General features: G+C 39.7%; 4 protein-coding genes across 15 annotated transcripts; all 4 read left to right on the top strand.

Annotated features, from left to right (window-relative positions):
• The first annotated feature begins 347 nt into the window (after positions 1 to 347).
• Positions 348 to 2809, top strand: LOC103870908 (delta(7)-sterol-C5(6)-desaturase 1). The gene is made up of 3 exons (XM_009149092.3): positions 348 to 1047; positions 1901 to 2206; positions 2296 to 2809. The coding sequence occupies exons 1-3, from the start codon at positions 822 to 824 to the stop codon at positions 2592 to 2594; spliced, it is 831 nt and encodes a 276-aa protein (XP_009147340.2). The 5' UTR covers positions 348 to 821; the 3' UTR covers positions 2595 to 2809.
• Positions 2810 to 3223: 414 nt separating this feature from the next.
• Positions 3224 to 23034, top strand: LOC103870909 (putative lipid phosphate phosphatase 3, chloroplastic). 5 transcript variants are annotated; one of them, XM_033290888.1, is made up of 9 exons: positions 3250 to 3384; positions 4536 to 4628; positions 4875 to 5096; positions 5172 to 5369; positions 5450 to 5540; positions 5632 to 5820; positions 5895 to 5954; positions 6033 to 6141; positions 22417 to 23034. In XM_033290888.1, the coding sequence occupies exons 3-9, from the start codon at positions 4881 to 4883 to the stop codon at positions 22706 to 22708; spliced, it is 1155 nt and encodes a 384-aa protein (XP_033146779.1). In that variant the 5' UTR covers positions 3250 to 3384; positions 4536 to 4628; positions 4875 to 4880; the 3' UTR covers positions 22709 to 23034. The 5 variants fall into 5 exon arrangements, with proteins under 5 accessions (XP_009147345.2, XP_033146779.1, XP_009147342.2 ...); XM_009149093.3 differs by lacking the exon at positions 3250 to 3384 and adding an exon at positions 3534 to 3783; XM_009149095.3 differs by lacking the exon at positions 3250 to 3384 and adding an exon at positions 3537 to 3783 and having other exon boundaries at positions 4509 to 4628.
• On the top strand, positions 6222 to 10189 carry LOC103870910 (stearoyl-[acyl-carrier-protein] 9-desaturase 2, chloroplastic). Its single transcript, XM_009149099.3, has 3 exons — positions 6222 to 7749; positions 8232 to 8745; positions 9410 to 10189. Exons 1-3 carry the CDS (start codon positions 7604 to 7606, stop codon positions 9977 to 9979), a joined length of 1230 nt encoding a protein of 409 aa, XP_009147347.1. The 5' UTR covers positions 6222 to 7603; the 3' UTR covers positions 9980 to 10189.
• On the top strand, positions 18483 to 21534 carry LOC103870911. Of its 8 annotated transcripts, XR_633453.3 has the most exons (10): positions 18952 to 19087; positions 19164 to 19247; positions 19318 to 19375; positions 19452 to 19535; positions 19628 to 19659; positions 19739 to 19854; positions 20471 to 20642; positions 20734 to 20844; positions 20918 to 20991; positions 21275 to 21534. XR_633453.3 is itself a non-coding variant. In XM_033290893.1 (9 exons), the coding sequence occupies exons 2-7, from the start codon at positions 19215 to 19217 to the stop codon at positions 20505 to 20507; spliced, it is 360 nt and encodes a 119-aa protein (XP_033146784.1). In that variant the 5' UTR covers positions 18543 to 19026; positions 19164 to 19214; the 3' UTR covers positions 20508 to 20609; positions 20734 to 20991; positions 21275 to 21534. The 8 variants fall into 8 exon arrangements, 5 of the variants coding, with proteins under 5 accessions (XP_033146783.1, XP_033146784.1, XP_018514764.1 ...); XM_033290893.1 differs by having other exon boundaries at positions 18543 to 19026; positions 20471 to 20609; positions 20734 to 20991; XR_004457916.1 differs by having other exon boundaries at positions 18605 to 19026; positions 20471 to 20645; positions 20734 to 20991.
• Positions 23035 to 23423: the final 389 nt, after the last annotated feature.

Raw genomic sequence — 23423 nt, 5'->3', positions numbered from 1 at the left:
AAAGTGACAGATGGTTTATAGGAATCACGTGTTTTGCCGACGGATTGAACGTCGTCCGTGGTTTGTGGGCCGGTTGCTAGCTGTCCACGTGGACTGCACGATGACTCCTCACTCTCACGTTTTTGTAATAAACCGACAAATTATGTCTTTATAAATCCATAAAACAGCCAAAATATAATCATCAACCGGGGAAAAAAATCTAGCCGATTCGTTATCTCTCTTCTATTTATCAAAAAGATTCCATTTAAGCCAAAAAATCTTCACTCTAACCCAATATTATTATTATATATACATGATGTAAAGAAGACATTCACCAGCAAAAACACAAATCACATCGATCTCAAATTCCCAATAGATTCGTATTTTTCAAATCGTATATTCTATGCTTGTAGCTTTAAAGTTAAAAATTGAAGGAGAAGTAAGTGTGTTTGATAATCGAAACGATTTGGTTCTGGACTAGTTTGGGCTTTATAATTTGGGCTATTAATTATTGCCCATTAGAATATATTGGGTTCCAGGCCATTTAATTCGTTCGGACCGCACGTGCCCCCGCACGATGAGGGTTTACGGACACTATGTAGAAGTACAAGGTTCAATTTGTAAATTAATAAACGTTTGGGAAGAAAGAATTAAGCTATTTCGATATAATCAAAGTGGGCCAAACACATTCCAGCGCAACTGAGTGTGAAAGGTTTGGGCATGCATTAGTTCAGTTGACTTGTTCCACTTCAGGACAAGTTTAAGTTCAAAAAAACCACTCCGGCGAATCTTCTCCCGTCTACATTGGCGTGGATCGCCAGTTTATCGGACGGGGAATCAAAATGGCGGTGGATGCTGCGTATCTGATGCAGTTTGTGGACGAAACCTCGTTTTACAATCGCATTGTTCTGAGTCACCTTTTGCCGTCGAATCTGTGGGATCCATTACCTCATTTTCTCCAGACATGGCTCCGGAACTACCTCGCCGGAACCTTGCTCTACTTCATCTCAGGCTTTCTCTGGTGCTTCTACATCTATTACCTTAAACTTAACGTTTATCTCCCCAGAGGTGATTTTTAAGCTTCTTGAATTAGTTTCCTCTGTTGATCTCGATCATGAAGTTTAGTTATCGGTTCGATCCTGCCATGGTCTGATTGGCTCATGTCAATTTTTTGTTTAAAAGGAATTTTTTTTTGTGTCTCAAACTGTTAATTTTATTAGACTTTAGCATCTGTCATGCTTTCATAATAAGTATGATTTTGATTTTACATGGGTTTGGTTTGGTAGTTCAAGTTCTAACTCTTAAGTCATGAAAACAACCTCGATTAGCTAATGTTTCAGTTTGTCTTTGTCTGAATATCTGGATGAAATTAGAACTCAGTTGTCATAATTACCTTGAAACTGATGAACTATATGTACCATAGTTCTTTAATTATGATGATGTCTCTTGGTGAGGTTTATGATAGACGAGACTCTTTAGCTCTGTGCTTGCGTTATATACGTTTACTCTCTATCTTTGGGCTTGCTATAAGTTCTTGGGTTATACATCACAGTATCTCCAGTTAGTTTGGTAGTTTCAGTGATTGTCTGCTTGAACTTCATTCGATATTAGGAATATGTGTTTTATTTGCTTAATGAATCTTTTTCTGTAGCAGAGTTTCTGTAATAAAATTACCTCACATTACCTCCAATCAAGTTCTTGAGCAATTATACTTCACACTACCTCCAATTACATTGGTAGTTGCAGTGGTTGTATCTTGACTTCATCCGATATTAGGAATATGTGTTTGCTTGTTCTATGAAACTTATCCTGGAGAAGAATATAGCAGAGTTTCTGTGATAAAATTTGTAGTTTTCCCTTTTAATCTTCTTCTAGAACTCTAGTGCTTTGTCTTGGTTTGAAATCTTTTATTTGTCATCAGATGCCATTCCTACAAGAAAGGCTATGCTTTTGCAAATATCTGTAGCAATGAAGGCGATGCCTTGGTACACTCTTCTTCCAACCGTCTCCGAGCACATGATCGAAAGTGGTTGGACCAAATGTTACTCCAGAATAGGCGAAGTCAGCTGGTTCCTCTACTTTCTTTCCATCGCTGTCTACCTTGTTCTAGTCGAGTTTGGTATTTATTGGATGCACAGAGAGCTTCATGACATCAAGCCTCTTTACAAATATCTCCATGCCACCCATCATATCTACAACAAGCAGAACACACTCTCTCCCTTTGCCGGTAAAGTATATATTTTAATTTCTTAATACTTTAGTCATGTCAAAGATTGGTAGCATCCAGATTCTTACCAGTTTTTGGTTTTGTTTCAGGGCTTGCGTTTCACCCACTAGACGGGATACTGCAGGCAGTACCGCACGTGGTAGCTCTGTTTATAGTGCCGATTCATTTCACAACACATCTAGGTCTCTTGTTCATGGAAGCGATATGGACAGCGAACATCCATGACTGCATCCACGGTAACATTTGGCCTGTGATGGGTGCAGGGTACCATACGATACACCACACTACTTACAAGCATAACTATGGTCATTATACTATATGGATGGATTGGATGTTTGGCTCTCTTAGAGACCCTCTCTTACAAGAAGATGACAACAAAGCTGAGTGAGAATGTCCGTTTGTGTTTTTGCTTGCTTGTTCAAAGTTTCAACCTTTTTACTTATTCGTCATGTGAGTGTCTCTGACAAACTTTCCAGTTATTTTTGGTTTAGAGACAATGACTGCACATTTGGTGTTTAGTTTACATTCAGAGACAGCTCTTCATTCTTTACACTTGTAAGGTTAGGTAAGGTTGCTGAAGATATAAGAAAGATCTTTTTTTAATCAACAAACAAGAAAAGCACCAAAAGAGAATAAAAAGAAGAAAAAGGAAACATTCAAAAATTCAAACAAAAACACAACAGCTGAAGAAAATTAAAGGGCTAAACTTGACATAATTGGAACCCAATCAGTGACCTAGGCTGCAACTGGATTGACCATTTTTGGAATGGAATGCTTTGGAATGATCAATTCCATTAATTCCATAAAAAAATTTACCATTTAACATGAATGGAATGGAATGCTCATTCCATCAATTCCAAAAAAATCTAATCAAAATACAAAGCAAAACATTCCAAAACAATTTTGATAAGGAACAAATGGAATGAATCCATTCCATTTTTCTACTGCATTCCATTCATCTTATTCCATTCCTTTCTATTCCATGTATTCATTTCTTGTTTTACCAGTTACAGCTCTAAACAGTATACATACAAATGTATTCATTCATCATCAATGCATCAAAACGCGTGCTTTCTCTGTTTCATCCGCCATGGAACTATATAGATAGGGGATTACACCTTTGCCACTAACCCACGTTTTCTTCATCAGCATCAAAGCAACGAATCGATCAGCGTCAGGTAAAAACTCCTCCTTTTTTTTAACAGAAGACGAACAGAGTCAGGTAAATTTTGTTCTCCAGTTTCAGTTTTAAAAAATCTTTCTTTTGCATCATATCCATGGAGGGGGAATAAAGGTTGTTCCTTTCACATGTGTTTTTGTTTTTGTTGTTGTGTAGACATATATAAGTATTTATTTTTCTCCCACTTGTGTAGATTAGATTGTCCCCACAGAGTCACTGTGTATGGCTCCTTCAATTACTGCCAGTTCCTGTCTTCTTTTTTTTCTTCCTCCAGCGAGATCTTCTTTTTTTTTTATTTTTCCTCTTCTTCTTCTTCAGCTAACTACTTTCTGGGGCTTTTTAAACTCCTTCTACGATGCCTTTTCCTCGTTTTCTGAATTTTGGGGGGCTTTTTAAGGTTTGTTGTTTCTTGCCAATGATTTTTGGGAAAAGTTTTTAAATTGGAGTATCTCACTTCAAATTGATGCCTTCCTTCAAATGTTATATCTCGTTATAGATTGTTAGGTTTGCAAGAGTCTCAATTAAACTTTCTAATTTGCAATAGTACTATCAAGTGAGTGAGTGAGTGACTCTTATTTTTCAGATTCGTTTTTGGTGATGACAATCTACTTTAACCATGGTTTTGTTTAATCACTTGGCCTCAAGTTATAAATGATTCCTCTCTCTCTCTCTCATATTTTCTCTTGTGGTTCTGTTTTTAGAGTTGTTTGTAGATAAGTGATATCATTTGGTGGATACTTTAGTTTCCAGCTTGAACATGGGGATTGTTATTGTAGTAAGTGGTCAACGTAGAAGAATTGATTTTTTTTGGCTGATCAGAAGAAAACCAATTAGTTATGGTGGCAATGACTGATTTAGCAATTGATGCAGGCTTGTTTAGTGATGAGTTAGGTTGATTTTTAGACATTCATCACAGTATTGAGTACCGTTCGTAACTGCATGTGTGTAGCATATACCAGTTAACAATATAAACTGACTCTCCAACCAAGTCCTCTTCTAGCATGTAGATATTATTGTTTCTGTTGAGTTAAAGTGCACATGCTCAGGAAAGTGTAGGAATGTTTCTTGAATTTTTGGGGTGTTTTTCTTTGTCTTTCCCTTGCAAAACTTTTTACCGGGAAGAGTTTGTGATTCCTGGGATGATCTTAGGCTGTCACAAACCGGGGACCCGAGGTTTCAGGAACTGCTGATAATTGGGTCTCACCATCTGACATTCCACTCATAGAACCTTATAGTAAAGAGGTACCTCTTATTGTATTTGTCTCTTGGTCTTGTCCATGTCAAACGTCCTTGTTGATGAATTTAATTCAAGACAACACTTGTTTACGTAGCTCAGTTGTGGTAGACCGCTTAATTTTATGCTACAAGTAGCTTTTCTATTGAGTCCATGTTGCTATTTTTACACAACACACGTATCTTTATTGCTTACATTGTTTGTTATCCAAGCATATTATGCTATTAATGTCATATTTTTATGTCTCTGAGCAGCACAAGATGAGGGAAGCACAACTAGGCGCGCACACGGTGAGGTCCCACGGAATGACTCTTGCAAGGACTCACATGCACGACTGGATCATACTCGTACTACTCGTTATACTCGAGTGCATACTCCTTATAATCCACCCGTTTTATCGCTTTGTCAGTAAAGATATGATGACTGATCTTAGCTTCCCTCTAAAGAGTAACACCGTACCAATCTGGACTGTCCCGGTAATTAACCTTCCATGAAACCCAACTTCTGACATGTTTCACAATTAAAACCATTTATTTCTTCTAAAATGACAGATCTATGCAATGCTGTTGCCATTGGTGATCTTCATAGCTATCTACTTCCGTAGAAGAGACGTATACGATCTTCACCACGCGGTGCTAGGTCTGTTATACTCTGTTCTGGTGACGGCGGTGCTTACGGATTCGATAAAGAACGCAGTTGGTAGACCACGCCCTGACTTCTTCTGGCGTTGTTTTCCTGATGGCAAAGCTGTAAGTGTTTTTACTATTGTGTGTGTTTTTTAGTTCATGTTCTGTCTCTTGAGTTTTGTTTTTTTGTTTTTGCTTCTCAGGTTTACGATAGCCTTGGAGATGTGATATGTCATGGTGATAAAAGTGTCATAAGGGAAGGGCACAAAAGCTTCCCAAGCGGACACACCTCTTGTAAGACAACACAAAGCCTAATGTTTATTATTTATTTTTTTCTTGAGAAATTTTTGACAAAAGATTGTTTGTTTTTTTTGGCTTTTGTTAGGGTCTTTTGCGGGTCTAGGATTCTTGTCGCTGTATTTATCAGGGAAGATTCAAGCGTTTGATGGTAAAGGCCACGTTGCGAAGCTATGCATTGTCATACTCCCTTTGCTAGTTGCAGCTCTTGTCGGTATTTCCCGTGTAGATGACTATTGGCATCACTGGCAAGACGTCTTTGCTGGAGGCTTGCTAGGTTTGCTTGTTTTCACTCTCTACACATACTTGTTTCCCTTTAAACATCATAGAAACTTATACCATCGTCTACAGGTCTCGTGGTGTCTACGTTCTGTTATCTTCAATTCTTTCCACCACCTTATCACACCGAAGGTAAACAAAAAGAATTGAGGATTCAATTTACAGGCTGCTTGTGAATTTATGATGAAATTTTTTGATATGTTTTTGAAGCGTGGGGGCCATATGCTTACTTCCAAGTGTTGGAGGCGGCAAGAGCGCAAGCGCAAGCAGCAGAGAATGGAGTGGCTCAGGGAGGTAACGGTGAAGAGGAAGACGGAGGGTTTATGGGTTTACATTTGGTGGATAATCCGAGTATGAGGAGAGAAGATGAAGATGTAGAAGCTGGTAGAGTGCCTAGAGGCTGAGATGTGAAGAGCCCCTGAAGCTGGTTTGGTCACTGCTTAGGACACTTTCTCTTGTTCTGTTCTGTAGATTCTTTGTTTGGTTTGGTTTGGTTCTAACTGGTTAGACCCCGGTTTATTAAATAATGTTTATTGATTTTCTCTTGCTCTGTTGGGATTAATTAAGCCGTTATATGTTGACTCGGATCCTAATCAAAGTTCAATACTCAAAACGTTCAAAGATATATTTACATCGAAATGATGTTTATTAATACAAAACGTTTCCTACAAAACAAAGAAATAAAATGTAGTTGTTTTTTTAAGAAAAATTAACAAGAAATGTTATTATATTGATAATCTCTAATAAAATATTGCATTATATGTTCTTTTTTTTAGAAACATCCTTGCAATTAGTTTTGTAACGTTTGATTTTCAGAGTTATTGGCATGTCAACACTTCGTGGCAAGTAAACATGAATAAGCCAACTTTCTTAATCAACCCGATTTGTTTGTTTATAAACGGCACGGCATGCATGCGTTACAGAACTTTATTTATGCCTGAAACGATCAGGTTAAGAGTATCTTAATTCTTAACCCAATCACAATCCATGCGTTTTTTTGTTTATTGTAACAATAAATTATTGTGCCTGCATTTAAATAGTAACGTGCATGCATTTGTATATGCCTAATTATTTTTAATTATGATTAACTTTATTATTGATTGTACGAAAGTGATACTAAATGAAACATTTAAACGTGAATGCAAGCGAAAATAAATGATATTTCACGTGATTTGTTTTTATCTTTGCATTAGTTTTCACTTAGTTATAAAATTGCATTGCTTTTATAGTCATCGAGTTAACGGTAAATGCTCTATTTGAAACATCAATAGAGACCTTAATAACTTAAGCACTAATGCATTATAACAGTATTTTTTTAACTTTGAAAAGTGCAAGAAATCTCATATCATTAATGTCGATTTTACTTGATATACATTATTTACAGCGGCAATATTGTACTGATAAACTTCTTATTGAATTACAATTACAAGCAAAAGAAATTGTCGGTTACGGTTAATTAATTATATAAATATATATTTATTTAGACAGCCCATGTTCATAATTTCTTTAATAATAAAAGACTGTTGGCATGTCACACATTGTTGTGTATTATTAAGCAAATAACCAGTGACATAATTTTCATGATTATTAGATAATAATACTTACTAATTAGTTACTATTATATCTAAGGATGCCATGTTTAACACATCTTTTGTCAACTCTCTATATATTTTAATTTTTTTGGTAAAATCAACTCTATATTTATTTATAAGATAGTCTCCTCTCCTCGCATCACACACATGCAAAAGAGAAAGAAAAAGAGTGTAGAGATCTAGAGAGAGATGACTATGACTCTTCCCTTGAATTCGACGAAGACGACGCCAATGAAGCAGAATCCGGTGGTGGCGGTATCTTCTTCGCCGTCTCTTTTCTTGGGTCCGAGTTTTCCTCGCCGTCTTCGAGTTTCATGCGTTGCCACAAGCCCTAGGTATGTTTTTTCAGATCTTTACTTCTTTTCAATGGTTAGTTTGGTGTGGTATATGTTTGACTCATTGGATTTTTTTTTCAAAAAATGGGATGAAAGATCGATGCTTAGTAATTCTATGAATGATATGTATATATATTGTCTACTTGGCTATTAATAATTAAATAAACAAAATTTTGGCATTTCATGTAATACTTAAATTCAAGAGATAGCTATAAATATTAAAACTATACCTCAAAATAAGTTTTTCCATAAACCCTCTTTACATGTATTAGAAATCTTACCGAGAAATAGCATGCATGTAGTTTGGTGAAGTCATTGTATTCCGAGAAATCGCATGCATGCAGTTTGGTAAGTCGGGGTTGAGTTTTTTTATGATTGGATTTGGATATTAAATGCTCGCAAACGAATATATGAGCTGTAATATATAGGACACAAGACCTGATCAAAATATAACAATGTTGTAACGATTTAAAATGTTATAGAAAAACAAGTGAACAAACACACAAGAAGACGTTTCGACCCATCAAAGAGGTACCAAACCAAATAACCCACACAATAACACAAGAGAAGCTTGAGATCTTCAAATCAATGGAGAATTGGGCACAAGAAAACTTACTGTCTTACCTCAAACCCGTCGAAACTTCATGGCAACCACAAGACCTTTTGCCTCAGACCAATGACGAAGACCAATTCTACGAGCAAGTGAAAGAGCTAAGAGATCGAACAAGAGAGATTCCCGACGATTACTTTGTAGTTCTTGTCGGAGATATGATCACCGAAGAAGCATTGCCAACTTATCAAACGACTTTGAATACACTCGACGGTGTCAAGGATGAGACCGGCGGGAGTTTGACGCCGTGGGCGGTTTGGGTTAGAGCGTGGACGGCAGAGGAAAACCGACACGGTGATTTGTTGAATAAGTATCTCTATCTATCTGGTCGTGTTGATATGCAACATGTTGAAAGAACTATTCAATATCTGATCGGATCTGGCATGGTACGTTTTGATCTCATACTATATCTATATGCATGGTCTTTTTTTATCAAAATGAAAATGATTTTCACTTAATTCATATCGAGCTGGTTAAATTTAAATAGTTTCTTTTCTAGTCAGAATCGGTTTCAGTTACAGGCAGTGTTTTGGAAACCAGACAGGTTGGACCGTGACTCGCTCTTTTAACCGGTTGCCGATTGTGCTAAAACTAAATTTTAGTTAAACCGATAAATCTAATAAAAAAACAGTCAAACTTGTTAAAACTGTGACCGGTTCAATGTTATAACCAGATTATCAATTTTTTTAAAGAATTCATAAAATTTTCTTATTGTTTTTTGATATATATTTAAATAATTTAATTTTCATTATATTTTATATTATTTTGAAGTTTTTATTTTATTTTCATATTATTTTTAGATTCTTACAATGATATAAAAAATTATTTATACATATATAAATAGTTACTTAACTTTAAATTAAATTAAATTAAATTTTAAACCCGGTTTGACCGACTATCTATAATGTCGAATCAATGTCGTCCGGTTTATTTCCACACGGTTTAAGTAAGGTTTGGCATTCAAATTCTGCAATAACATAAATTCTGAGCCCAAAATGTAAATTATACTTTTATGTGATCAAAACTTATAATTATACAATTGTTTTTCAGGACTCAAAATTTGAAAACAACCCTTACAATGGCTTCATTTACACGTCTTTCCAAGAGAGAGCGACTTTCATCTCCCACGCCAACACGGCGAAGCTAGCCACTACCTACGGCGACACCACTCTCGCCAAGATCTGCGGCACAATCGCAGCTGACGAGAAGCGGCACGAGACAGCTTACACACGGATCGTCGAGAAGCTCTTCGAGATCGATCCTGATGGGACCGTACAGGCTCTAGCGAGCATGATGAGGAAGCGAATCACGATGCCGGCTCATCTGATGCACGATGGTCGCGACGACAATCTGTTCGACCATTACGGTGCGGTGGCGCAACGAATAGGAGTTTATACGGCGATGGATTACGCCGGGATATTGGAGTTTTTGCTGCGGCGGTGGAAGGTGGAGAGCTTAGGAGTGGGTTTGACCGGCGAAGGAAGGAGAGCACAGGAGTATCTGTGTAGCTTGCCGCAGAGGATCACGAGGTTAGAGGAAAGGGCTAACGATAGAGTGAAACTTGGGTCGAGGCCTTCTGTTGCCTTCAGCTGGATCTACGGGAGAGAAGTCGGATTATAAGAGACAGTTAGCTAGAGAGTGTTGTGTTAGTGAAGTTATGTTAAGAGTGGCATGTTTGTAATAAAATGTAACCATAATAAACGAACTTAATGAAGAAAAATGTTGATATTGACTGTTAATAGAATGTTGCATTAGAGAAGATATGTCATGGAAATGTTTGATGTTGTTCACCTCAGACATAGTGGACAAATATATATAACAACTTAGCAACAAAATTGTAAATATTTCCTTAATAGATCTAGCTATGATCACGATTCTATTAAATTAATGTTCAAGCACACACACATAAAAGCAAGAAGCATCCCTAGTTTTTTTTTTTGTAACACAAACTTCATTAGCTAGAACTTAAATCCCCAAAGGGTACAAAACAGAGTTTTCAGAAAACAGAGCATGTTTTGCCAATACATCGGCCTCACTGTTCCTACTACGAGGAATCCAAATAAAAGAACAGAATTTAAAAGAAACATCACAATGGAGGATATCCGCAACTATTCCATACAGTTCCGGAGGTGCCGACTGCGGCTTGAGCGCTGCTACCAGTTGAGTAGAGTCAGACTCGAAGATAACCTGCTGGATTCCCAACTCTTTACACTTCATAATCGCAGCTCGAAGGGCCAAGCCCTCAGCACTAAGCGGAGATCTGACTGATCTCGATGCGGTTTCAAACTGAACCTTACTACCTGTATGCTTCATAACCCAGCCGAATCCTGCTGTATTCGAATCACCCCTCCACGCCGCATCGACCGCAACTACTGTAGTTCCTTCCGGTAGCCTCAGAGGAAGGGGTATTGCCTTCTTACGTGGTGTCACCTTTTCCTGGGCCAGGAACCATTCTCGGGCCATAACCACCGCCTTGGTAATAGTTTCTTCCGGGGTTGATGTCTTGTTATTGAAAATCAGGTTATTCCTGGCTATCCAGATCGCCCATAAAATCCATGGGACCAATGAGCCAGCTTGTAGGCCGACTGGGGGAAGTGAGACTACTCTACAAAGGTCGGGCCACAACTCTGCCAAATCTACCAATCCTCTAAGGTCAAAGCCTGTGCTAAGCGGAGCCAATTCCCAAACCTTCTTAGCAAAACCGCAATGAAGAAGAAGATGATTCGTAGATTCAATCTCATTGCATCTTTTGCAGTGTTGATCAACGTTAATATGGCGTGCCACCAGTCTCTCTCCTACTGCTAGAGCTCCTTGAAAGATCTTCCATAGGAAGAGCTTAACCTTTGGCGCCACTGGTAGCCTCCACACATCTCTATGCCAGTTACTCAGAGCTGAGTTAGCAAACTGGCCATCATCACATTCTTCCAGGGCGGCGTAGTAACCTGACTTAGTAGTGAAAGCGCCAGATTTTGTCTTCAGCCAAACCAGCTTATCCGGAGCCCCGGTAGAACTCGGTTTAATGAGCTTGATTCTCTTCTCATCAAAGGGGATCCATCGTTGAATAGCTTCGCTGTCCCATTCCCGCGTGTTTGGAATGAAAAGGTCTGACACTAGAAGGGATAAGTTGTCTTCATTTGCTGGTCCCATTGGTCGTTCCTGTTGGGTGAGACTCAGCCATGCATCGTCCCAAACTCTAACTGAAGCACCGTCACCAATCACCCAACCCGCATGCTTAAGCGCCAAATTTCTCCCTACCAGGATCCCATGCCACCCGTGAGAGACCGATGAAGCTTGTTGCACTGTAAGGAAGCTTTCCTCATGACAATATTTGCCAAACAAAACTCTACTGAGCAGGCAAGAGGGGTTATTGATGAGCCGCCAGCTAAGCTTGGCCAGGAAGGCATCATTAAAACATTCAAAGTCTCTCACCCCCAGTCCACCCAGAGATTTAGGTTGTTTCATTTTGTCCCACGACACCCAAGCCATCTTCTTATTCCCATCCGGTCCATCCCACCAAAAGCGGGTGAGGGCCGATTGGATTCTTCTAATCAGTGATGCAGGAAGCTTGAAGCATGTCATGGAGTATGAAGGAATGGGTGAGAGGACACTCTGTAGCATCGTTAACTTTCCAGCGGTAGAGAGTTTCCGATTAGCCCAGCTCTTTGCCTTTTGTTCAATTCTACTAACTATTGAGTTGAAGAGATCTTTCTTTTTGCGCCCAAAGTGCTCGGGGAGGCCGAGATACTTGCCAACTCCTCCCTCACCATGAATTTGCAATATGCCTGCAACCCTTTCTTTCAGCGCATCCGGAGTTAGCTTGGAGTAGGTTACCGAAGATTTTGCTACATTTATGGACTGGCCGGAAGCTGCTTCATATTTTTGCCAAATCTCCTTGAGGGCTAAACTGCTGGTCTCAGTTGCTCGAACGAAAAACATAGTATCGTCCGCAAAAAGTAGATGGTTTACTTGAGGACACCCTCGCGCAACCCGGATTCCTTTTAGACGACCATTTGCTTGGGCTTTGTTACATAGTCCCGAGAGAACTTCACTACACAATATGAAGATGTATGGTGAGAGTGGGTCTCCTTGCCGGATTCCCCTACTCGGTTTAACTCTTCCTCTAGGCGAGCCGTTGATGAGGAAGGCGTATGTAACTGAAGTCACGCAAGCCATGATCAAAGTAACCCATCGGCGATGAAACCCCAATCTCAGCAGAACCTGCTCAATAAAGTTCCACTCTAATCTATCATAGGCTTTGCTCATGTCGGTCTTGACCGCCATTGAGCATCTCTTCTCAGCGTCAGAAGTCTTCAGATAATGCAAAACCTCATGCGTGATTAAGACATTATCTGAGATGGCTCTACCGGCAACAAAAGCGGACTGGTTTTCTGAGACAATAGATGGAAGCAGTGGCTGCAGCCTCTTGGATAGCAGCTTAGAAATAATCTTGTAGTATACATTGCACAGGGCTATCGGTCGATAGTCAGCCACTGATTTCGGAGACTGTATCTTCGGTATCAATCGGATAAAGGTCTCATTTACTCTGTTCGGGAGAGAACCAGTAGCAAAGAACGCTTGTATCTCCTCCACAATTTCCTTTCCAATGGAATCCCAATTGGAATGGAAGAAACTAGCTGAGAACCCATCGGGTCCGGGCGCTTTGTCGGAGTGAATCGAGAAGACTGCATCCTTTATCTCTTGCGCCGTGGGGGGGGCTAATCAGTTGCTCATTCTCAGGATCAGAGATAATTGGTTGGAGTGCTTCCTCGACTATTTCTCTGCTGTCTCCGAGGCCAGTAGTGAATAATGTCTGGAAATAATTCACTATAGCTTTGCTGATTTTGTCCTCCGTGTAAACCAACTCTCCTGAAGCATCCTCGAGAACAGAGAAGGCATTGATCCGCTTACGATTTCTGGTAATAGCATGAAAGAAGCCTGAGTTTCTATCTCCCAATCGGAGCCACAGTAAGCGACTTCTCTGTTTCCAATACTCTTCTTCTTTCCTGTAGGCTTCTTGCAGTTCAGAGGTGATTTTCTGGATGAGGTTTGTATCATTTGCCATGTCCGTTTCGGCTGCTTCCAGAGCCTCCTTCATCTTATCGATAGCAAGTCTACTGTTACGTTGTTGCTTCTTACTCCAGTAGGAGATTGCGCTTCGGGTAAGAGCTATACGCTGGGTGACAGACTTATTACGAGCTTCCCTCCACGTGGTTTTGATCAGTTCCTGAACTTCAGGGTTATCTCGCAGTCGTCGATCAAAACGAAAGACGCCCCTTCTCCGCTTCTTCTCAGGTTCGAAAATGGAGGCAATAGGTTTATGATCACTTCCTCCGTATGTAAGATACACGCTTCTGGCTGTAGGGAAGCGCTCTGCCCAATTGGAGTTGGCAGCAGCTCTATCAAGCCTACATCGGACCAAGTAATCACCTCGCTGCCCTCGCCAAGAGAGAGGATCCCCCGAGTACTGCAGATCATATAGGTCTCCTTCTGAGTAAAAGGTTCGAAGATCATTGTAGGAGCTTTCAGGTCTTTGAAGTCCCCCCTCTTTCTCAGTTTCATTTAAAATGTCATTGAAATCTCCTGTAATGAACCAGGGGGCATCTCTAGCATCTGATACTGATATCAAATATGTCCACAACTCGCGGCGCTTAATATAGTCAGTGTCAGCATACACAAACGAGGAGAAGAAGCTCTTGCCCTCATATTCCACTACCGTATCGATCAGGTTAGCATTTGCTTCAATGACTTCCACTTTTACTCTTTCCTTCCAGAGTAAAGCTAAACCTCCCGCACCATGCCCCATTGGGGAAACGATCTCAAAAAAATCAAAGCCTAGCTGCTCAAGTTTCTTCATTACAAACTCATTGGGATTTTTTGTTTCAGAGAGAAAGAGGATATCCGGATCAATATCACGCTTGATATCCTTCAGATGTTGGACCGTCGAGGGATTCCCTAACCCTCGAACGTTCCAACTTACAATTTTCAAGGACCGAGAGTTGACGGATTGTGAAAATCCATCTTCCTCTTGCGGGCTGGTGGAATGAGATTGCAGAGGGGTTGGTTATCTGAGCTTCGCGTTCCTGATCTTTGCGGTTCTTCCCTGCGAGAAGCTTTACCCACTGCCCCCGTACCACCGCTGCCACGGGCTGTACTCAGCTTTCTTCTAGCCAAAGGTGGTTTGGTCTGATGGGTCTTCCTCTTCTTTGAGCAGGAGCCCTGGAGCATTTTTGGACTACTCTGAATTCTTCTTGGCCCTGGTGGTCTACCAGGTTTGCGTTTTAAGATCGGTTCTGCCATCTCAGGTGGAGCAGTCTCTATCGAGGGCCCGAGCCGTTGGAGAGCCGGAACCCGGGGGCTTACAGTAGTTGGTTCCTCTAAAGGGGTCAACTCATGGCTAGCTAACTCCGCCAGGAGCATATTAGTAGCTGCTACCTCCACCTCCCCTTCTTCTTCTGCTAGTCTAAATCTCTCTTGACGCGCCGCTCTTTCGGTAGGATCAACACAATTGGTGTACTTTGTCATGACATCTCTAACTTCTTCCATAGCTCCCTCAAGGGCTTCGTGAGGGATTTGTTGCAGTAACTGAGGTGATCCCTCCTGAAGGGGAACCCCCCTAGCAGGAGTCTCATTTACACTCCTTGAAGAGCTTGATCTTTCCAGTCTTTGAGTTTCTCCCATAGCTTGTTGTTTCCTCTCTGTTCTTGGGCTGGCCTCCCTCTGCTCCTTAGAGTATAAATTTTCTTTATTGGGGGGGGGGGATTTTGGGGAGTTGCCCCTGATTACTTCTCTATACTCCATCTGCCTTTTCTTTGCTGTACCTCTAGAGAGGGGAGTCTCTCCTCTGTCCCTAGGTGCATCATAGCGGGATCTTTTGTAGGCTGGAGGTTCTCTGTGGTAACCACCACTTAGTCTATCTTTCAGGAAATCCCGAGGTCTTTTGTACGTCTGATGCGAAGTAGTGTCATGGGTGACATCTCTTCTTCTCTCGTAGTGTGGCGGGATATTTTGGGATCTAGAGGAGACCCTGTTGTTAGAGGTTTCCCTATCGCTCCCCATATGGTGGTTCACTGAGGATTGAATTGGTGGTGGATCTTTTTCCGCAAGTTGGCGTGCTGCTTCCGCTCTCTTCTGAGCTTTGAGTTCCAGACAGTCTCTGAGTTCGTGATCCAGACGACCGCAGACAGTGCAATGTTTCTCTAGTTTTTCATAAACTAGAGTGGCCGTGACCTCTTCTTCCTCCGAGAATTCCACTACAGTTTGTTTGATGAGTGGGAGCCGACCATTGATGTGGACTTTCATTCGGAATACAAGAGACGTAATCTCCGCTGTATCATAGATTCCAATGTTTTCTCCAATGGTACGTATCGTCGCCTCTGTCCACAAATGGACAGGGATTCCTTGGACCTTAATCCAGAATGGTATTAAAGATGGGAAGTCTGGTGATGTAGTTGGCTGCCATCTCTCAAGGATAATCATCCATTTAGCATAGTGGAAAGGTCGCTGCTCCAAAACCGCTAAGAGATCTGACTCCAGAGCAAACTGAAATTGGAAAGACCTTGGCCAAGGTCCGAGCCCACTGGTTTCACCTCTGTCTTCCAATGTTCAGTGAAAAAAGGGATGAGAGACCAGACTTTCTGGACTGAAGGATTGGTGACTTTGCCTATGATGGTGAGAGTATGCTTCTTGAGTAAGGCAGAGTTATCCGACGCCGGAATCTTAACTCTGGCTGTTCGCGGGGCCTGGTAGGGTTCCAATTGTAAACCCTTACCCTTATCTACAGCTGGTAAGCGTCTATGAGCCATGGTTTCAGGTTTGTAGGATACTGTGAGTATTACTATCAGAACTAGTAGCCACCAGTAAGGGAGATAGTAACTGGGGAGAGCTTTCCTAATCTGCAGACAGCTTGAGGATTAGGGTCTTTCCTTCTTCATCAGTTAAGCCCTTCTAGCAGGCATGGGTAGCCGGAGAGGTGGACGGAGACGGTCCCTCCGACCATGTCGGGGGAGTGAACCCGGCGGAAAGGTCTGCACGCTCAAATGGAGAGTTGAAATATCCACTGGATATTTCCAAAAGCAGAAAGAATTTGAAAAAGATTTCTGGTTTGCAGGAAAAAGATACTAAACCCGGAAAGAAACCGCTAGATAAACCGAGATTGCTACAAAGGTCAACTTGCTATGGACCGTTCTTGGTAAGTGTGCCTGGGAGAGAAAGTTTCTCGCACACCATGGTCAAGAAGCATCCCTAGTTGTTTCAATAAAATGAGAAGAAAGATCAATGATATTTTCTCTAGTAAATTAAGCACAATTTTTCTCTATAGATATCGTTTTTGAGATAACCGACTATGCTTAGGTTATTTGTTTTTGCTACAAACTTAATAGTATTAAATGGGTTCCAATACTCGTTTTTGTTTTGTTTTAAGGGTTCCAAACTTCCAGTACTCGCTGTGAAGCCATACAAAACTTGAATCGTGATCGTAAGCTCAATGCTATACAAGAAGTGACATTCGAAAATGAATTATTGATAAATCGTCATTAATTAGATAAAATCAAATATCATGATAATATGACATAACAAAAACACGTGATAGGTTCCCTAAAATATCCTTTAAATGTAACAACTCGTCGGCAGTTCCACCGTACTTGGTTATCTTTACAACCTTCAAAGGACATGACAGAAGGAAAGAATATTCCGACAAGCAGACGTGTGGAGGTTGCTGAGAAGAAAGGCAACACATACTCATGGAATTTTCTCTTCCAGAAGAAGACTACAACAAACTGAAACTGATCATCTAGAAAGTGTCTTTTGATAATAAGCTCTGAAGTCTTGTCAGTAGTTGTGGTTCGTGTTTGTTTGTGCTCAGAAGACATTTTGTTGCCTTGTCAATGCTGGACTGAAGTACTCGATGCTGTAAAAAAGCGAAGTACAAAAGGCTGAAGTATCTTTTTCTTTTAATGAGTTGATGTATTGTGACATCGACACTCCTCTATATTCCAATAACTCTCTCGCCCATCGTATATCAACTCTCTGGACTCTAAAATGTTCCTCTTTGCCACCACGGCTATTCACCCTCTTAAGACATCATATCAAAATCCATCTATTTCACTATCTTTTGAAACATGCAAATTGGATTGTGAACATGTTTCTAAGACAGTATCAGACCACAGTCCTCTGCTGGCTAGATATAAGACTTTTCCCCCGAGCACCACCGAAGGGAAAGACACTTCAAGCTATGAATATACAACATATTTTGAAGTTCAACAAAATTTCGGAGATGTATATAAATAGTCAAAAGTAAATATGCAAAATAACTAAATAATACCCAAAACATCAGAAGTATTTTTAATATATATTGATTCTGCATCTAAATATTCAAACTAAACATGTGTTATGTTAAGTTATACAAAATTCAAATTTATGTATCTATATTATTAAAAGGGAAGCAGTCTTTAAAAATATACTTATAAAATGTTGTTGGACCGTTTCCTTTTTTTATTTTTTGGTATTCCTTATATATTATATGTTATCCCTATTTAATCTCACTTTGTTATCAGTAAAATAAATATTATTAATTGGACTTTGGACGTTTAACTTAAAAAGGATAATTTAACTTTTGTTACAGAAAAAAAAATTTAACCAAATTAACTTTAGACCCATTTTTTTTACAAAATCCCAAATTATGAAGACCATTTTATACATAAATACATATAAATGTAACATTATTTAAATTGTATGTATTTCTAATAATAAAATATCTGTCACAAACTGATTTTTTTTTTAAAAAAAATTGATAATAGTTTGATAGAAAATTAAAAAAGGAAAAAAAAAATAATACTTGCTTCACTATTTTGGTAGATTGATAATTAATATATTTATAAATAAACTTAACAATATTTGTTAAAAGAAATTTCTTATACAAGTCAAATATATATTAATATATCAAAAATTTATAAAACAAAAAACAAATTATATTTTTCTCAGTGGGTTAATAACGGTCTTTTGATTTTCAGATACTTTTACTATATTCATTTTATTATATTCTATTCCACTATATATGAGTTACTAGATCTTACGGTTCGACCACAAGTCTGATTCGGATATGAAAACTCAATGAAAATATTGTACCGGACTGAAATAATAATAATAGAATAGCTTTTAAATATTTTAGATATCTAATAATAAATATAAATTCATTTAATATTTGAGTTTACGGTCACCAAAATAATAATAATAGAACATGTTATCAAATTTTGAAAAAATTTAAAAATTTAAAAATTATTTAAACATGTTATCCAAATCCAAACTAAACTCTCAAAGATATGAACTGACGCAAAACTAAAGTTATAAATACTCAGAGTTGGACTTGATGCTTTAATGCACTTTATAAGAAGATTATCATGACACTAAGCAGGGTGAACAACACAAAAGTATGCGTAAATGGTTTTAAAGATGCACATTGGGCTACCTAGGAAAACTAATTTTATAAGGCCCATTGGTTAAAACCTATTAACAGCCCAGTTAGGGTGATAAACATCATCAACCATGAGCACAAAAAGCTATTTAAACTCTTGGTTTGAAACCGCCTCATGAACACGAAGCTCTGTAAGCAAGCTGTAAAGTAAACCTTTCCACCACCAGCGTCAAGCGTTCTTCGTCGTCGTGATTATCTGGTACGCTTCAATGTGTTAACCTTCTGCGAATTTGTGGGACTGGCTTTGCTTTCCCGAGAAAGTATGTTTAGCTTTTAGTGAGAGCTGTAATCCATTTAGGGTGTGATCTGCTTAACATTTTTATGAATTTACCACAGGTGAGACCATATATCTACCCAAATCGAAGATCAAACCCTGATTAGCCGATCATGACGCTGAATTTGAGATCCGTAATTGCCCAGGTAGATCGATAATCTGGCTTTGAGTATTCCTTTATCTGATTTTTTTTTGCTTGATTGGGTCTGGACGCAGGCACATCGAAGTTGGAGATCGGTTGCGCCTCGCTGCAACTTCTCGTCATCTACTCGTGGTAAGATTCTCTGATTTTGATTGGACATAGATGGTTGGTGGTGGTGGGTTTAGATATGTTTGTATTTGGAATGTAGAGTCAAAAAACGGACAAGGAAAAAGAGCTGTGTGTACTATCTTCATAATTCGAGGTCTAGCAATGGGTGTGGGATATGTCATAGGTATTAATGATTATGAACGAGTTTATTCTCTGAAATTGAAATATCCCTCGAGTTACAGCTTCTTTGGTTTCTTTTTTGTTTTTTGTATTAAGGGGAGGTTTATTGGCACGATTGGGTCCAAGAGGTAAAAGCATAATCATTAAACATTATGTGAACGACAGTTGATTGCTAGTATTCATATTTGATCATCTTGTGTGTTTCAGAACCAGAGGAAGTATGATGAAAACATTGAATACTTTGAACGTTCCGAGAAGATGTGGGCTCAGTTTGCGGCGGAAGATCGACTGAGGTCACGAGCTGCTCTAGTGTCTGATCGAAAGTACTAAACTATCTCTCCAAGATGTTTGTATAGAATAAGGAATAAACTATCTGTAACTTGCCTCTAGAAGAGGAAATGTTTTTGGTCAGGAATTGAGCCGTCTTTGGGATTATTCCACCTGTGGCTTCTAAAGCAATTGCTGGTCCAAACCAAATAGATTTTTTTTTCAGGACTCGGGCTATGACCCCGACAGTGTTCAATGCTTAGGAACGGGACATTTTTCGGATCGGTTCGGTTCGGATAATGTCGGGTTCAGATCGGGTTTCTATTTTTTTTTATAAAACCTGAAGTGAGACCATATTACAAATAACTCGGGTTTAAAACTCCCAAAAAACGAAAAAGATCCCGAAAACCCGAGTTAAATCCAGGAAAACCCAAAAACTATTAGGTTATTCGTGTAGTTTGGTTTTTTAAAGATATTTTTATTTATAAAGTATATTTTATATATATTAAAATTTAAAATAATTAATATCTTAAAATATTCAAAAAATATTCGGTTATCCATTCGGTCTTCAGTTCAGTCCAGTTCTGTTTTGGTTTTTTGTATTTAGAGATATAGAAAATCGTTCGGGGTTTTTTCTAATTTTTGAACCGGTTTTGGTCTTGGTTTTTTCAGTTCGGCTCGGTTCGGATTTTGGATAGTATGCCCATGAGTAATTTTAGCTTTACCCCTTTCGAGAGAGAAGAAGCAAAACCTAAATTCCTGATCATGCCGCCGAGTAATCTGAGAGCCGTCGTTGCGCAGATGTACCGGGGTGGGTCTCGCAACTTATCCTCATCGCCTCTTGGTAGTACGCATCAAATTTGTTTATGAGTCGGTTTCTGATTTATGAATATATATATATATATATATAATATGTTTTTCGTTTGTGATCTCAGGAGAGGCTACGAGGGGTTTGAAGAGTAGAGATTCATCTTTGGTGCCAAGGAAGAAGAATCCTTCTGTTCTCCCATGGGTGGTGGCTGGTTATACAGTTAGCTTTGTTCGGAGTAATGCTTCGTATATCTTCTTTTTCATTACTTACAATACATACTTGTGATTGCTTCTTTTTCCATACCTCAGGTAGGATGAATTTACGTCGACGCCAGCGGATGTTGGATAAACAGATAGAATCAAACAATTTGCTACGTGAACAGGTAATTGTTTTTGTCCTTTATCTTTTTCGTTGTTTTGAGAGAAACTATTGGAGTTTGGTTATCTATTTTCTCTGTAGTCTAGATAAGTTTGTAACTTAGGAGTCAAGTTTAGAGCGTAGATACTCCTTCAGTCTCTCTGTTCGAGTTAATATATGTGTGAGATCTTCATTCATATCAAGCTATCAATACACAGAAATTTCCAGAGTCTCTCTGTTTCTCTTTAGAAAAACCACAAACGATACTTGCATATATATTCTTACATCTGTGTGTGTTTTTTTTTCAGGTGATGAAGGCGGATTCACTCTAATTCTATGCGGGGATTCTCTAATGAAATAAGATCTTGTGAGCAGTATGTGTTTTGGATGCTCATGTTGTCAAACCTTTATGTTTTTTTTTTCTTTTTAATGGGTTTGTATTATTATTACATCAACACTCCTCTATTTTCAACAACTGATTTGTCTTTTCAGTGCCGGACTCTTCTATTTTCAACAACTGATTTGTCTTTTCAGTGCCGGTCATCAATAAACCTTGTTTTTGGTACTTTTTTTCTTTCTCTTCTTCGCCATTATAATCATGCTACAAAACTTGAGAACAAGAACAAGAAAAGCACACAATTGCTTCAGGTTCGACATTACAAGGAAAACGCCATAATAGCATAATAATAGTCTCCCATATATTATAAAAACCAAATTCATACAAAGCACGATAAACACAAACACACTTGCTTGACAAGGAGATTACCTCTACTTCTCAAGACCTTATTCATATTATATTAAGAAGCAAAAACAGAAAAGCTCAAAAGTAGTTTTGGATAATAAAAGTTCTGCTAGATTCCCTCGTCCTTCTCGTCCTCGCTGCTGCAACTACTATTGTTGCTGCTCCACTCACACTTCAACGTAGACCTAGGCGACCCACAGTACTTGCCTAGCTTCTCAAACGTCTGATACATCACCATTCCACTCTCTTCTCCCAAAGACTCAAACGTCCTCTCTCTGCATCCATAATCATCCAAGTCCACACTGATCTCAGGCTTGTAAGCATTCACTCCAACGCTCGAGTGCACCGCCACAGAGAATTGCTTCGGCTCAAAGCAAGACAGGACCCTCGTCACCAGCTGGCTCAGGTCGATAGTGTTGAAGTCATAACCCACAGCTTCGAAGCTAGCGTAGCTAAACCCATCCTCGGGGGTCACGTGGATAGTGGAGATCGCATCTCCTTCGATGGAGTTCATAGAGTAGCCACACGGCTCGAACTCAAAGTCGCAGATATGGGACTTAGGGAGGATCTTTCTGATTCCAGAGTTGTCAGTCATTGTTCCCGTCTCGCCATTCTTGTAGAAGACAGATGCTTTCTCCCTGTCTAGACCAGTCATGCACATCTCGAGCGTGTAGACATTATTGTTGTCACTGAAGGACTGAGCAGAAGCGGCGTAGACATGCCATTTCTTAGTCTCGTCATCGTTACCCATCAAGTAGGCGACGCTGTTCAAGCCGAGCTTAGTAAAGTGACCATCAAGAACAGAGACTTCTTCCGAGAAGCTTCTGTGAGGAAAAGGCTGCCCCCCGGGGCAGAGGAAGGAGCCACGAGTGTACTTAACAGATTTCACACTCAGAGAGAGCTCACCGGCCAGCTCAAGAAGCGGCGGGATGGAGAGGAGGAGCTTGGTGGTGCCGCAAGTCTTGATGATGACTTTGTAAGGGTAGACAAAGAAGCTTGACTCAGAGAGGACGTAAGAGTCCAAATGATCGTTGGAGAGAGAGGAAACGATCTCGCAGGCAGCGGGAGTGAGTATTTGGTCAAGCTGGGACCTGGTCAGAGCACGGAGACCAAGTCCCTTGGTATCTTGGAAGATGCTTGGCTCGAGGAAAGAGACCTCGAGGCGCTTCTCGTAGCCTTCGAAGCCGATTGCGGATAAGGCCATTGTAGGAGGAGAGAACGATTGGTTTGGGGAACCAAGCAGAAACGGAGCTTAGAAGAAAGTAAAATTGTAAACTGGAAAAATAAGGAAAAGCGATAACTAATATTAGGAGACTCGGTGCACGCTACAACTCAGGATGGCCTCTTAGCGCACTGCAAAGAAAGTAAAAAAAATGTTAAGAAACTTTAATGAATGAGGAAGAGTAGTAAAATGATGGGGAAGACGAAGGTTTACGTTGGAGTAGACAGAAGATTTGAATTTCTTGATTCCACCGTTGGGGCGAACGTCTTCAATGCTGTAACCGAGGGGAGCTTCGTAAAATAAGGAACTACTAGACGACGACTTTTTATTACCACCTTTCGATTCCATCATAAGCTCATTCACGCGTTCTGTCATTACAAGACCAAACAAAACCATATGTGTTAGGTAAAGAGTAACCACGCTCAACAGAGAAACTCATCAATGTTATTACAAGACTAAAAACATATGGTTAAATAAAGAGGAGGAACAGAGA

This window comes from Brassica rapa, chromosome A05 (genome assembly GCF_000309985.2).
Source record: "Brassica rapa cultivar Chiifu-401-42 chromosome A05, CAAS_Brap_v3.01, whole genome shotgun sequence".
Lineage (NCBI taxonomy): Eukaryota > Viridiplantae > Streptophyta > Magnoliopsida > Brassicales > Brassicaceae > Brassica > Brassica rapa.
The sequence above is the reverse complement of the archived record's forward strand: the minus strand, read 5'-3'. Positions and strand labels throughout refer to the sequence as shown.